This window comes from Lactuca sativa, chromosome 3, assembly GCF_002870075.4.
Source record: "Lactuca sativa cultivar Salinas chromosome 3, Lsat_Salinas_v11, whole genome shotgun sequence".
NCBI classification, from domain to species: domain Eukaryota; kingdom Viridiplantae; phylum Streptophyta; class Magnoliopsida; order Asterales; family Asteraceae; genus Lactuca; species Lactuca sativa.
In genome coordinates this window covers 249,052,316-249,068,091 of record NC_056625.2, presented here as the reverse complement: position 1 = coordinate 249,068,091, position 15,776 = coordinate 249,052,316, and the positions used below count along the sequence as shown (strand labels likewise).

The 15,776-nt window shown below is 30.6% G+C and overlaps 2 protein-coding genes across 3 annotated transcripts; one reads left to right on the top strand and one right to left on the bottom strand.

Moving 5' to 3' along the window:
• Window positions 1-229: 229 nt before the first annotated feature.
• LOC122197199 (uncharacterized) lies at window positions 230-2,120 on the bottom strand. Of its 2 annotated transcripts, XM_042900731.1 has the most exons (3): window positions 1,441-2,120; window positions 794-1,012; window positions 230-523 (listed from the first exon to the last, which is right to left on the bottom strand). In XM_042900731.1, exons 1-3 carry the CDS (start codon window positions 1,865-1,867, stop codon window positions 237-239), a joined length of 933 nt encoding a protein of 310 aa, XP_042756665.1. In that variant the 5' UTR covers window positions 1,868-2,120; the 3' UTR covers window positions 230-236. The 2 variants fall into 2 exon arrangements, with proteins under 2 accessions (XP_042756665.1, XP_042756664.1); XM_042900730.1 differs by having other exon boundaries at window positions 230-1,012.
• Window positions 2,121-14,416: 12,296 nt separating this feature from the next.
• On the top strand, window positions 14,417-15,776 carry LOC111885021 (40S ribosomal protein S11-1). The gene is made up of 6 exons (XM_023881317.3): window positions 14,417-14,533; window positions 14,616-14,656; window positions 14,755-14,855; window positions 15,026-15,170; window positions 15,241-15,330; window positions 15,522-15,776. Exons 1-6 carry the CDS (start codon window positions 14,522-14,524, stop codon window positions 15,613-15,615), a joined length of 483 nt encoding a protein of 160 aa, XP_023737085.1. The 5' UTR covers window positions 14,417-14,521; the 3' UTR covers window positions 15,616-15,776.

Below are 15,776 nucleotides of genomic sequence, written 5' to 3'. Positions count from 1 at the left end.
AAGGATTTAATATTTGTACCAAATTGTCTATGTATCATGCTGAAAAATTGAGGAATAACTGTTTGTGCTTCACTTTTATTCCTTATCAAATAGATCCAGGTATACCTTGTGTAATCATCTACAATGGTTATAAAATATTGATGACCTTGGTGTGAATTAATATGATATGGCCCCCATATGTCGCAATGAATCAACTCAAAAAGTGTATTTGAGATATTATTTTCTGAAATGAAAGGTTATCTCTTCTGTTTTGCAATAGGACAAACAGTACAAAGATTTGAAGTAAAATGGTTTCCACAATTCAACACATTGTCTAAACATTTGATTTTATTAAAAGAAGGATGACCTAAACGTTGATTCCATCTTTGTGTAGTAACAACACTTGCAAAACCTTGAACTTCCTCCACTTTCAGCACGTACAACCTAGCTAATACTTCACCATTGCCAATCACACTATTGTTGGAAATATGCTTGATGATAGCATGATCATGATACAAATTCACCATTAAATCCTTGTCATGAGCTGTTAAAGAATTTACATATACCAAGTTCAACTCGAATTGAGGAACAAACAATACATCTTGCAACACCAACTGATCATTCAATTTAATACTTCCAACCTTTTCAACTTGAATAAGAAGTTGATTTGGTAATCTAATTCTAGTATTTGTAGCATATCTCATATTATGAAACATGTCTTTGTTATTACACACATGACTTGTGGCCCCGGAGTCAAGAATCCAAACATTAGATTTAAAAAGACCTTCATTCAAAGTAAGAATGAAATGATTACCCGCAGGGGTATTTTTGGAAGAAACAACATTAACAGATTCAAGTTTTCCTGATAGCATTGCAATGATTTGTTGACATTGTTCATTTGTTAATCTAGTCACAACATCATTATTTTCAGAACCAATTGGATTTTGGACTTGACTTCCTCCAGTATCAATAGTAGCGACATTGATCTTTGAACTTTGACCTTGAAAATTGGTACGATAACCATGTGGAAAACCTGAAGGCGATAACACTTTTGTTGAGTGTGTCCAGTTCGTTTACAATGAGTACAATAAGGAGAATTACGACTTTTGAAATTGTTTTGATTTGGATTACGATTTGGAGTCTAAACTTTTGTGGAATTTTCATTGAGATTAACATTTGATCTGACATTGAAGGCTATAACAGAATCAGGTTGACCTGCATTCACATCTCTTTGTCTTTCTTCTTGAATTAGCAAAGAAAAAATTCTATTAACAGATGGAATTGGTTCCATTAACATAATTTGACCCCTAATCTGAGCATAATTGTCATTAAGCTCCATTAGAAAACTCATTATTTAATCAAGATCTCTAACAACATTGTAGGTACATTGAACATTGTAATTGGACAGTTCTTCCCAAATCATTTTGAGTTTAGTATAGTAAATGCTAATAAAATCATTACCTTGAGTAAGATTCATGAGATTCCTTTTTATCTTAAATATACGAGGTCCATTGTTTTGTTGAAACCTTGCACACAATTCCTTCCAGATAGCCGAAGTTGTCTCCAGATATATGATTGATGCATAAATTTCTTTAGAAACTATGTTAAGTATCCATAAAATAATGATGTTGTTGTTACGTAACCATAACTTCAATTTTTCAGGATCAGTAACATCTGGTTGTGGGATCGTATCATCAACAAAGTCAAATTTGTTCTTGGCTAATAAAGTGATTTTCATAGAACTACTCCGAGAAGCGTGATTCTCTCCTGTAAGGACTTGTGATACAAGAATTGATCCCAGATTAACCGAATGATGGATGTAAAATGGATCGTTTGAAGATGTTTGTTCTAGAATTCCATTATTCAGTGGATTATTTGGATTCACCATTGAAAATAACAAGAAGAATAAAAAAGATCGAGAAAGAATTGATGAATTTGAACAATCAATTTCAACAATCAAAGAGGAAAAGATGATTTCGAAACTATGAAATCATCAAATAACGAAATCGAACCAAGATGATTTCGAAACAATGAAATCATCAAATGGAATCAAAGTAAGAAGATGATCTCTGAACAAGAGAAATCACCGATCGAAGAAAAATGTGGAAAAATTAGCTCTGATACCATATTGCGTAACAAGATTGAAAGAAGAATCATTATTTCTCGTTAATCATTTACTACATCTATACCTTCTATTTATACAGAGAGAATTAACAAGAACGAAGCTACGAAAACAGTTCTAACACTCTAATTGTCTGTTACAATACTTACTAATTGCATCCTCAACTTTAACAAGTTGACACTTCTAACCCAAATTATAATTATTGTCCCAATACATATATTTTAGTTTTTTTTACACAAAATTACGTAAATGGTCCTTATGGTTGGAAAAAAAACCACCACAAGTTCTTATGAGAATATTGTTTTGATTTCTTGTGCTTCATGGTTGGTGTTTTGGAGTCGGATTTATATTGTAACTTCTATTTCACAATTTGCTTTTCATATTTTAAAAATGAATGAACAAAACCAATCTAAAATTTAAATACTAATACGGTGATTGGATGTGTCATTAAGATTTAAATTTCAAATACTAAAGAGCAAAAAGATTATTTAAAAAGTTGGTTGAAGAGGTTATCCATGCATGCACACCATTATTTTTAGAAGGGTTTAACAAATTTAACCAAGACGATATGGCAATTAATAATTGGAAGGAGTTATAAACCTGATCTGGTAACATATAGCACTATCATCAATAATCTTTGGAAGGACCAAAATGTAGATGATGCTCTAAAGTTGTACATATAAATGGTCATTTGACGAAAGCATCATACCTAATATTGTCATTTACACCTCTATGTTTCATGGTCTTTGTGTCTTATCTCGTAGGGATTACTATCATGTTCGTATTACATCTCTTAAATGCTTTAGGAAATGGAGGACAACAAGATATTGATGTTGTGAGATGGAGTTCTCATATTTTATATACTACGCAAAGGGTGTTATCAACTTAATGAGGTTCTTGTTGTTGTTAGATGGATTTTACTAATTGATGATTTTTAATTGTTTACTTTGTGAAATGGACAAAACAATGGAAGTTTTGAAGTCAACAAGTATAAAAAAGATGTGGCTACTAACGACGTTATACTTACAATGTTGTAAGTACCAGAATTAGAGGCCACCCCTCTTAACCTCATAAAACCCAAAACTTCCAATGATTGTTCATTTCATGTGGTAAACAATACATGTTGATAAGAAACTCTATCTCACAACATTAAGTTCCTCTCTCAATCATTAACTTCGTAACATGATTTGCATCTACGGGCTTTTGTGTTTTTCTTTTGTGTATCTTAAAATTAGATTTCAAACTCTATTCTCATATATACAAAAAAAGTAAGTAAATAAATAAATAATAAAATTAAAAAAAGCTATTTTTTAGATTCACTTGTTAGGAAGAAATTTTAGGCTCCCCCTCCTCGTAAGTGATTGTGGATTATGATTTATGAGTTGCATCCACAAGTGATAGCCACCTCCTTATAATACCCTTCTTAAAAGGCTAAAATCAAGGGGAGGCATTCTGAAGTGCTCCACAAAATTTTAATTTCTCTTAGGTTTTTCTAGAATTCTCTAAAATCTTAGGGACCTTTGGGTGAGACCTCTTGAAACTTAAGGATTGTCATATAATTCTAAGAGTTTGTTTAATAAATCAAAATTATCTAAAATGGAATGATTTAAACTATTAAAGAGGCTCATGCATTGCACGGGTCAGATATTTTTGTTGATGTTTGATGGGTCACGAAAGTATGACGCTATAATTGGTTGACTCTGAAAATACGATGCTTAAAAACGAAATAAAAGTAAAAAAGTAGATGTTTGCAATCATTAGCGGTTTATGTTATGTGTGAACAAATGAAAGTATAATACTATCATGTACGTAAAATACATTGCTGTTATCAGTAAAAAAAAGTGCAAGTGCGTTGCTATTGTGGGTTATGAATTGCTATTATAGATAAAATAATAAGTATATTGCAACATGGGAAGCATTGCATAATAGTATAGTTATGAAGATTGACCTTATATTAAAATATACATCATAGAGAAGCAAAGGAACAATAAATACAAACCTTTTAGCTTGTTGATCATAGTCCTCATCTTCCTATTTTGTAGCTGGACTTTGAGTTTCAGTTCTATAACATCCATAAAAATCACAAGAAATTTAAACTTTTTAAAACCAACCCAAATTCACAAATTGTTTACAAACATAGTTTTCAAAATTTTCGAACATCAGAGTCTTCCAAAACCATAAATCATAAACAAGAGGATGAGTATGGTCACGCCTTCGCCTTCCTGCGCTCATCCGAAATACCTGAAATATAATCCAAAATTGTAAGCCAAAGCTTAGTGAAACCCTCAAAGTACCAACACATAAACAGATAACATATACAATAACAACATGTCGAGTCCAATCAACTATTGGGTTGGAATGCCTTTTGGATTTAAGTTTCTTTTGTTGATGATAGGTACTAAAGAACAAAAGCCTTTTGGATTGCTTTTTTTTTTTATCATAGATGGTCGATAACAGAGTCGTTTGCATCTTTTTTCTTGATAACATGTCATCTTGTTCGCTCTCACCGTGAATGAGTAGAAAATGCATATGGTCAAATAAAAGTATGTATCATTTATTCCAAGAGTTAAAGGTTCAACGATATTTTAGTTTTTTTTTTGGTAAATATGTTGTTCCTTATGACTGCATGTTATTAAAATATGTTTTTATATATAGAAAAATCATTTGTTCCAAGAGTTAAAGGTCCAACGATTTTTTAGTTTTTTTTTTGGTAAATAAGTTGTTCCTTATGACTGCATGTTATTAAAATATGTTTTTATATATAGAAAAAATGATTCACTGTAAAAATATGTGTTTTATTTGAAGAAATATGTGTATTGAGTACAACTCATTCAAAGACGATTCATTTTATAATTTTTATTTGGATTTTTAAATGATTTGTGCATAATTTATATTTTATATGACAATTTTTATGTTTGTATAACTCTTCAACAACTTCATCCATCACTATATAATAGACCTGTCAATGGAGCAAGTTTTGACCCTGATTCAGTCTAAACCCGTATGAATTTTACGGGTTTGGATTTGTTTTTTGGATTCGTTTACCCATTTAGGACAAGTACCCATTAACCTTTTTATTAAAAAGGTTGGGTATGGATCAATGATGATTCACACCATTTATATCCCGTTCCGTTTAAGTTAATATATATATATATATATATATATATATATATATATATATATATATATATATATATATATATATATATATATATATATATATATATATATAATATTTGACAGCAAAATGAAATAATCTTTTTACGTTTTTTTTTTCTAATCGTAATTACTCTTATCTAAAAGACTATGGTGATGTTTGTTTTTTGCCTGCATATCTTCTTGCCCTCTTTTATCTGCGCCGCGCAAACCACACGTAGACATTAGGCTTTGCAGACTGTTTTTTTTTAAGACTGCAGACCTAAAAAGGTCTGCGCATCCTTTTCATACATCTTCTAACTTAAAAACACACAAACACACACACACACACACACATATATATATATATATATATATATATATATATATATATATATTTGTTTGTTTGTTTGTTTGTTTTCATTTTTTTTTTTTAAATTATATTTACTCCAATTTTATGTATGATAATAAAATTTTAATAAAAAAGTTACAATACTTAAAGAAAAAAAGTTTGATGACACAATCATGATATTTGTAACAAATTTATAAATAAAAATTTGATTATAATAATGGTTATTGGAGCTATTATATAGATATGAAAAAAAAATCTCAATATTGTCTTATATTTTTGTGTCATATATTATAAAATTTTATTTAATGAAACATCATTCATTTCTTGGGAAAATATTTATGTTCAGTCTTTAATTTATTTAATTGAAAAAGTAAAATGAAAAATTTTAAAATATTCATTTAAAATTAAAGTTTATTTCCATCTATTTTATGTATTAATTTTTTTATCCCTAATTACAATGTTTATATATAACTTTGCGACTAAAATTTGTTGGTTTTTATTAAATATATACGTTAATACGTACCATTTTATTTTTATTTTTATACAATAATACATAAAAGGTAGATCTACATTTGTTAATTATCTATAATAAAGTCATAAAATTATTGAAAAACTCTTTTAATTTTTTTTTTTAAATCAGTTTAGTTTGATTTTAGTTTATTCTAGCAGCCAGCAAATGTTAAAAAACAAACAATCTTTTTCTTTCAGACTGCAGACGTTTGGTCCACCTCTTCTACTGTAGAGGTCTACAAATATGGTCTGTAGACTGCAGACATTTTGCCTCGGAAAAAAACAAACAACACCTATATGTCTTATGATTTCCCAAAAAACCCACCGCCACTCTAACCTTATTTCCTTTAGATTATGTTACACGACTCTTTGATTTCTAAAACTAATATTCGTTAAAGACAATCATCGATCATGGCGTCATACTATCTTCGAGCATTCACCATTTCATCAGTGATATGTCTTTACCTTAATTACCAAGTTCTTTCCACTCTCTCACCCGTTGGCAATATTCATTATTCAAGCCATCAGCAACAATCACAAGTTCAATTCAGATCAATTCATATGTGACCCTTTCATCTCGACTCATTAACACGTAAGTAATACTATTACACTAGTATTTTTATTATGAAAAATCGATCAGCTCAAGTCTTTTTTTTTGGCTTAAGTAATATTACTAATAACCTTTTAAAATTTCAATATTTTGTTTGGTTATTTTTTAGTATAAAACTTTTATTGTTACAAATCAGTCCACCCCTTACCCCTCTTGGCTTATCAGTCCTTTTTTTTCTTCCTTAAAACCGATTAGCTATACTCTATTTTGTTTGGCATTTTTAGTGTTAAAAAACATCATTGTGACAAAATTAATGATGACAGGAGATGGATGACAAAAGAGGTATCGAAAATGTTATAGATTGTGACAACCCGATATTTCGAATCAATGTAATGACAAAAAAGTCAAGAATTGTAACATCTTTTGATATAATGAAATTATTGTCAAAAATAAAATGTTCAAAAGTCATCTACTGGATTTCATAAATGATAGATATTGTGTCAAGGGTTTCAGAAATATAAAGAACATTAAAATCCGAGTTATAACAAGGAAGTTATGACCAACCTAAGCTTCACAGCAAAACCGTCAATACAGTTAAACATAAACGAGAAATTTCAATAAAATACTTATTAGTCTTAGGTATCTAAATGAAAGTCATAGATATCATTAAACCGTGAACATACATAAAAAGAACGCCTAAATCTGACTTCGTATGAGGAAGTTATGATTTTGCGAAGTTTTGGGATAGTGGTAGACAGCTAAAAACTCGAAATAAAGATCGAACGATTTTTAGAAGACACAACCTAAATGAGAATCGAAGATCTCGTCAATGGTAGCACAACGGTAAAAAGTCTGACAGAAACGAACATCAGATGAAGAAGTTATGGATTTTAAACGGACTTTTCGTGTCCCGACCTATTAAAATTATAAAAATAAATTCAAAACTAGCCAACAAAGTCTAAATCAAAGTTGTAGAGTACATTCTCACCTACGCGTGGATATAAAGAACGCAAAAAACAGAGCTCGTACGCGAAAGTTACGTAATTTAGAAGTTTGTGAATTCAAATTACGCCCCGCGTACCAGGCGATAAGGGCCTCGTCCCATCGGTCAACAGCTCTCCCATCGGCCATCAGGTCCGAGACGTAAGCAGTGACGACTCCGAAGTTACGCCCCGCGTACTCCTAGAGTACGCCCAGCGTACCGAGGGTTTCCAGCCCCTATAAAAGGGATGCGAGGGTTTCGGGCATTATTGCTCATTTTCTCTCCTCCTCTTGCGTTTTTACTCCGTTTTGCGTGCAAGAAATATCCTGAATCCCCGGTCTTCACATCCAAGTTCCGAAGGAAGGTTTTACAATCCCGAGATTCCTGAGAATCCCAAGAAATCCGCTTTCTCCTATCAAAGTTCTGCTCGGTTTTTGTCTCACCTTCTTCAATTTATCAGGTGAGTTCATACCGCTATAACTACGTTTTCAAATGCTTTGTAAATGCTTTTATACACTTTTAAGGGGGATGGGGGGGGGGGGGGGGGAGAATACAAGTAAACACACGATTATCCTCGTGTGAAAAACATCAATCTCTTGCTATACTTTTTGTTATAATCAATCACATGTGATTTATAATTATCATACGAAAATGTTCTCATACAACATATCTCGATAACACTTTGTCTTTTTGGAATAAAACATGTTGTTATATAAATCTCAAACACTTTATTTATATTTTGCGTATGAATGTTCAATAATATTATTACAAATGTTATACTTGCATACAAAGTCAATATTGCACTAGGGTTTATCATACAAACGAATCACACATTTATAAAAACTATAATATGTATAGTTTTCTAGATATTCATAAAATTTTACGTACTATGAGTACTATATCAAGTAAATACTTTCATATACAATAACAAATGGACTTTTCATACATAAATCTGTTTGATACTAAGTTTTGTGAGACATTCAACTTCACGTATTTTCAAGTATGCAATTAAAGTCCTGTATTATATACCATAATCTCTTGTAGGGAGAGCGTGATACTTGTGTATACACCTAAACTGTTAGCTACAGTTAGACCGGCAAGTTTGGGGTGACAAACGTCATAAAATTCCAACGCCTGAAGAACGTTGCTACAGGCAGTCTGGGTCAATAGCATGGTTATAAAACTCACATGGAGTATTAAAAACACGTTGATTTACGGGGTTATCAAATGTCGTAGTGATTTTATACATACATAAGTGTACCATTCTAGGCATGAAAAACACTATTGCATTACAGTTTTGGAACTTTTAAAACTATCACACACTTATGGAAAAGTACTGGATTTATAGAAGCAAACATTCAAAAACAGTCGGGTCTTGGTAGAAGACTACTTTTATACTAGTAGGAAATATGAGATTTTCTAGGAGTTTTCAAACATCTACAAATAATTTCATACAAATTTATACAAATATTGACATTAAATACTTATGAACTCACCAGCTTAAATGCTGATCTACTCTTTCAAATCTACTTGTATTTCTCAGGGATTTAATAATACAGGTAAACTTCAGCTTTTGGAGAAGTGATGCTAAGACGTCAGTTTTAAAACTCATTTTTTCATCATATTGTAATTTGTTTTTAAAACAAGTATCATTCAACAATGTAACTTTTAAATTATATATATGATGGTTGTGTTTACTTTCTTTACTATGTATTCAACTGTTATGATACTACATGAAGTCATCCGCCCTCGAACGATTTCGCCGTTCTGGTTTGGGGGTGTGACATAGATGTGGACGCTCATAATGACAAGATCGATAATGTTGTAGATGTTGATGCTCAAGCTCAGGGGAATGTAGCAGACAATGAGGAAAATTTTGCAAAAAGAAGAAGATTGACATCTGATGTATGGAAGGATTTTGGTAAAGTTATAAATCAAGATGGGAGTGAAGTGAAAAATGTAAGCACTGTAAAAAGAAACTTGTTTCATGTTCTAAATCTACAACAAATCAGTTAAGAAATCATTTACCTAGATGCACCGGAAGAAAAAAAAAGATATTGGTAAATATATGTTGTCTATGAAGAAAAATGTTTATGATAATACAGTTTTTGTTGAAAATTTCAAGTTCAATAAGCAGAAAAGTATAATGGAGTTTGCAAAGATGGTGATCAAGCACAACTATCCATTCAACATGTGTGAACTTGAGTATTTTTAGTATTTTGTGAATGGTCTTCAACCACAATGTCATCTAAAATGCAGAAATACATTCTTATATAATTCAAGTTCATACAATCGAAAAAGAGAAGCTATGCAAATAATTGGAGATGTTACCAGGTATGGTTTCTCTCACTACTGATATTTAGACATTTGGTCATCAAAATAGTGGTTACATATGCTTAACATCTCACTTTATTGATGATGATTGGAACTTAAGTAACAAAATACTTGCTTATCGTTGTATAGAATATCCTCATGACAGAGAAACTCTTTTTAGACACGTTATTGACTACATATTAGATTGGAAACTTGAAAGAAAGTTGTTCTCCATGATGCTAGATAATGCTAGTGTCAATGATGTAACAGTGAGTAGTTTGAGAGGTTGGTTGTCCCATTGGAAGGAAAGTTATTTCATGTTTGTTGTAGTGCTCATATTCTCAACTTGATTGTTCAAGATGGGTTAAAAGTTGTTGGTGAATTCATTCACAAGGCTAGAGAAACTATAAAGTACTTGAAGCGTTCTCCATTTGCTACACAATATTTTAATAATGCAAAAACTCAATGCAAGCTTAAAGATAAGAAAAAAGTTGAAATGGATTACCCCACCAGATGGAATTCAAATTTTTTGATGATTCAAAGTGCTCTAGAAATGAAAGAGGTATTTTGGCGTTTGGCATAAACAGATCAAAATTATAAATTTAATCCAACTAATAATGAGTGGAAAGTTTCCCAAGTGATAAGTAATTGCTTAGAACAGTTTTGCAACAAATAGGTTTTCTGGTACTTCTTATGCAACAAATAGGTTTTCTGGTACTTCTTATCCTACATCAAGTGTTTTTTGTTTTTGTTTTTTTGTTTTTTTTTTGTTTTTTTGCTAATGTATGTAATATTAAATTGCATATGATGAAGTGGGAGACTAGTGAATATGATTTTTTTGCAAAAGATGGCTGCCCCAATGAAGTTAAAGTTTAAAAAATATTGGGATGAATGTTGCTTGATTTTATTAGTTGTTGTTGTACTTGATCCTAGGTACAAAATGAGTTTGGTCGGGTATTACTACAACAAGATCCATTCTTTTCTTACTGCTCCATATATTGAAAATGTTCGCAATGTTGTCTTTGATCTCTTTAATGACTATGAAGACTATTTATCTCATTCAAAAGTAGAATCAAGCCAAGAAGTTTGTCTTTTCAAATGAGGTACATTCCAATGATGATGAATTAAGTGGGTTTGATTCTTGGTATGAGATGAAATCGAATGTAGTTGTTACACGTAAAACCGAGTTAGAGATACATTTAGAAGAACCTCTCTTTCCAAGAAGCGAGTCATTTAATATCCTAAATTGGTGGAAAGCTAATAGTGCCAAGTATCCTACTTTAGCTAAAATTGCACGAGACATCTTAGTTGTTCCAACAACCAGTGTTGCATCTGAGGTTGCATTTAATGTTGGAAGAAGAATAATTGATGAATGGCGTTCGTCCATGCTAGCTGAAACTGTAGAGGCTATGGTAACTACACAAGATTCGCTACCCTCAAAGAAACAAGAAAGTATTCAAGTCGATGTCGAATTAAATGTAATTTTTATTGTATTGTATTTTGAGTATTAAGTATTGTTTGTTGTATTTGATTTTGAGTTTTAGTAATGTAATTCTTGTTTTAGTATACATTTTATCTTCTTTATTGAGAAATATTACTTTGTGGCACGCATCAAATTATGTAAATTTATTATTGTAAAATGGTCGTGTTATTGGATCAGGTATTCGTTGAATCGGTAGATACGGGTACATATTTGATTATTCAAAAGCCTGAGGGTTAACGAATCGGGGCAGATCATGCTTTCAAAATTTTAAAAGGGTTTGGATCAATGGTGATTCGCCCCAAACCCGCCTCATTAACAGGCCTACTGTATAGAGCACCAGGGTAAATGATCAATTTTCATCAGTCATATATACAATCAAACAACATGGTTTCTTACTCAGTCATGATTTCTTACCCAAACAAACCTTTTTCAGTTAGTACTTTCTCAGTCAGCAATTATTAAACGGGACCTAAGAGTTTTCAATCTTAAGAACCATCTACACAAGAAATTCTCATGAGGACCATTTATGTAAGATTTTCCTCAAATAACCATTTGCGGTATATTTTTTTAAAGCACATGGACCATTTCAGAAATATTGTCTAGTTTTTATCGTTTGTGAAGTTTATTAATTTATGAATACTTACTCTTCACAGATGAATACTCCAATTGATAACATTTAGACATATTATAAATTTGTATATTTTAAGGTTGAAATTAATTTTAGCCCACTGGCTTTTAAAAGTTTATTCATTTGTAAATATGAAGTCTTTGCATATGAATAGTATATTCATCTATGAATACATGTTATTCAAAAATATATATAATTTGGGATTTTCTTCATTGAATGCGGCTATGCTTTTATATTAGTATCTATGTATGTTATACATTCATATTCCTTACAAATATATGTATACTAGGCGTAACCTCGTGCGTTGCGCAAGAATGCATTTAAGTGGTTAAAATAATTATGGAGAAAAATAGAAATATGTTGAAATTTACGTTTTTAGTCATGTTTGGGTATTAAACGAATTATCAGATAACATAAAAATTCATCAATTTATATTTTGATACTATCTAATATAGTTCATACCTTATAAACTTTACTTTTACTTTTATAATATCCAATATATATTATAAGTTTTTTTTTATAACATTAATATAATCTACTTTTCTTATGTCCGATAATATTTTTTGGATAATATAGGAAATAAGTGTTTTGAATGAACTATTAATAAACAATATTGAACTAATAAACTTTGTATTACACTATTTATATTACACCAAAACATCCAAGGTTTCATACATGAACTTTCAAATATTAAACATTGAAATTAAGAATGAAGTCATACAAAATATATCATTATACATAAATGTCATCAAGAGTTTTAAAATAAGTCGATTAGTAAATATGATATTTAATTTTAATCACATATTTTGCAAGGCGTACGTTTGACTTTATATTGGTGCGCCAAGAATCCTCTTCCTTAATTTGTACCTAAAAATTTAAGGTGAATAAGAATATAAAAAAGATATTACTAAGCATTAGTAAAAATAATTAAAAGGGGTATGTGGATCTCCTACCACCGGTTAAAGACAACATACATATCTAGTGGTATCGATTTCTATGTGAAATTGAAGTAGTCATTCTATGTACACCTTGTTTTCTAATTACATAAAAAAATATGAGTAACCAAACATAAAAATGTTAAGAAAAATATTTTAGTTAACTAATAAATTAAATAATATAAGTTTAAGAGTTAGGAGTTTCAAAACATTAATATTTTTTATTAATCAATCAATTAATTAACACATGTTGAAATTTTTACAATCATTATTAAAAAACATTTAAAATATTAGATTTTAAATGGATTTAAGTTGAAGTGTTTTGACCTCTATTATAATATATATATATATATATATATATATATATATATATATATATATATATATATATATATAGAGAGAGAGAGAGAGAGAGAGAGAGAGAGAGAGATGGAAAGTATAATATATATGAGTTTTAATTAATTATCTTTTTGAAACGGTATAATTCCAAAAAAAACATATTTGAAATATTTAATTAAATATTTTTGACATCACCCTATATAACATATGATCAATATATTAACGATTAAACCACAATATACAACGACTGTATTATAATAATCCAAAAACAAAGAAAATATAAATAAAAATTAGTATAACAAATTTACAAATTAAAACCTCTAATATAGTAGCATATCTTCAAAAGTGGTTATAAGACCTCAATTCAACACAAAAACCTTTAAGTTTGTTTTCTTTCTGAAATTTGTATATGATTTGTATGCATGTCTTCCCAAAAGATTGACATTTTTATAATAAATTTTTCACTAAATGCTAATTAAACATAATATAAGTTATAAAAGTTTTGAGTGCTAAATCATAATTAAGAAAACTTTTGAGTTACAGGGTTTCAAATGAATGTGGTTTGAGGAAGTTAACAAAAGGGTTTCAAATGCATGAGATTTAAGAAAAAATGTAAACTGTATATGTATGATATGATGTATGATTATAAGAATCTGAGTATACTCTAAGCCCAATTATTCACGTATAAATGCATATATAATGAACTAAGATGTAGTGTGTTAAGGAATTAATCTAGCCTCAAATGAGAAAAGCATAAATTGCAACAACAATTTTTATCACAATCGTTCTTAAAACCATCACGTAGCAAGAATTAAATCGTGAGGTACTAACAATATTTTATTCGTGAAAGATTTTCAACCATTGATAAGAGACTCCAAAATTTTTATCGCGTCCTAAGTATAAATGATATTTTTTTTTTCTTGACAAGTTTCCACTTCAAACTCACATTTATATTTTCTATTTTAAAAACATGTTGTGGTCATTTGACCATACGTCAATATTCCATAGTCCAGACAATAAAACAATATATTGCTTGATATTGCTCAAGAGTTAAGCCCAGCCCAATATAAGGCCCAGCAGACCCAACTCCTAACACATCCTTAAATAAAGAAACAACGTCTTGTTCTCTAGGGTTTCTTACTGATTTTCTCTCTTGTGTACGCCGTTTCTGAGCTCGCATTCCCTCCTCAACAATGGCTGAACAGGTATGTAGTCTAGTAGATTCCACTCTCTGTTTTGATAATAACATTTTACGTTTTCTTACTCGTTTTCTGCATTTATTCATAGACCGAGAAGGCGTTTTTGAAGCAACCCAAAGTGTTTCTCTGGTTAGAAACAAACCCTAAACCTCTAGAATTGTGTTAATTTATCGAACTTTTGCTTAATGTTTAATCTAATTTGATCGATCTATGCAATGTTTCATTAGCTCGAAGAAAAGTGGGAAAGGAAAGAGGCCTGGAAAGGGTGGCAACAGATTCTGGAAGAGTGTTGGTCTTGGATTCAAGACACCACGAGAAGCTATCGAAGGTATTCTCACCAAATTCTTATATGTTAAATCATTTGATTTGTTATCGTAGAATCGTTGAATCTATAGAAAGGCGTCTGACATATCTTAGATCAGTATGAAACGAAATAGATGAAATTGAATCAATACCACTTTATATTTACCCAAATCTTGTACATGTCGTTGATTTCAGGTACTTACATCGACAAGAAGTGTCCTTTCACCGGTGATGTCTCCATTAGAGGCCGTATTCTAACTGGAACATGCCACAGTGCAAAGATGGTGAAGACCATCATTGTTCGAAGGGACTATTTTCACTATATCAAGAAATACCAAAGGTAACATCCGAATCTGTAACTTTGATTCTACCATTTTAGCGCTAATTACTGATGTTTTTCGTTCTAATAGATATGAGAAGAGGCACTCCAACACTCCTGCTCACATTTCACCTTGTTTCCGTGTGAAGGAAGGTGACCACGTCACCATTGGTCAATGCAGGTCTGTTTTAAAAATTACATCTCTCATCCATTCTGTTTTTATTTTTTCTTATAAAAGCTTTGTACTTTGAAAATAGCATGATCTAGGGTTATAAAGGGTGGATTGTGTTTTAGATTTTGTTTATATTGGTTTAAACTGAAGTAGAAGTAGGATGCTGTGATTAACATTTGAATGTTTGTTTTTTTTTTCAGACCTTTGTCAAAGACTGTGAGGTTCAATGTGTTGAAGGTGATCCCAGCAGGATCTTCTGGTAGCACTGGGAAGAAAGCTTTTGCAGGATTTTAAAAGTATATTTATTGAGTCTGCAACTCTTTTTGGTTGATTATGAAATAGATTTTGAGAACATAACAGGAGGTTTTATTGTTATGTAGACACTATTATGCTGTTGTTTTTGGTTTATGTTATCACTTTTGAGAGTTGTTTAAGAAATTATTATTTGGGTTGTC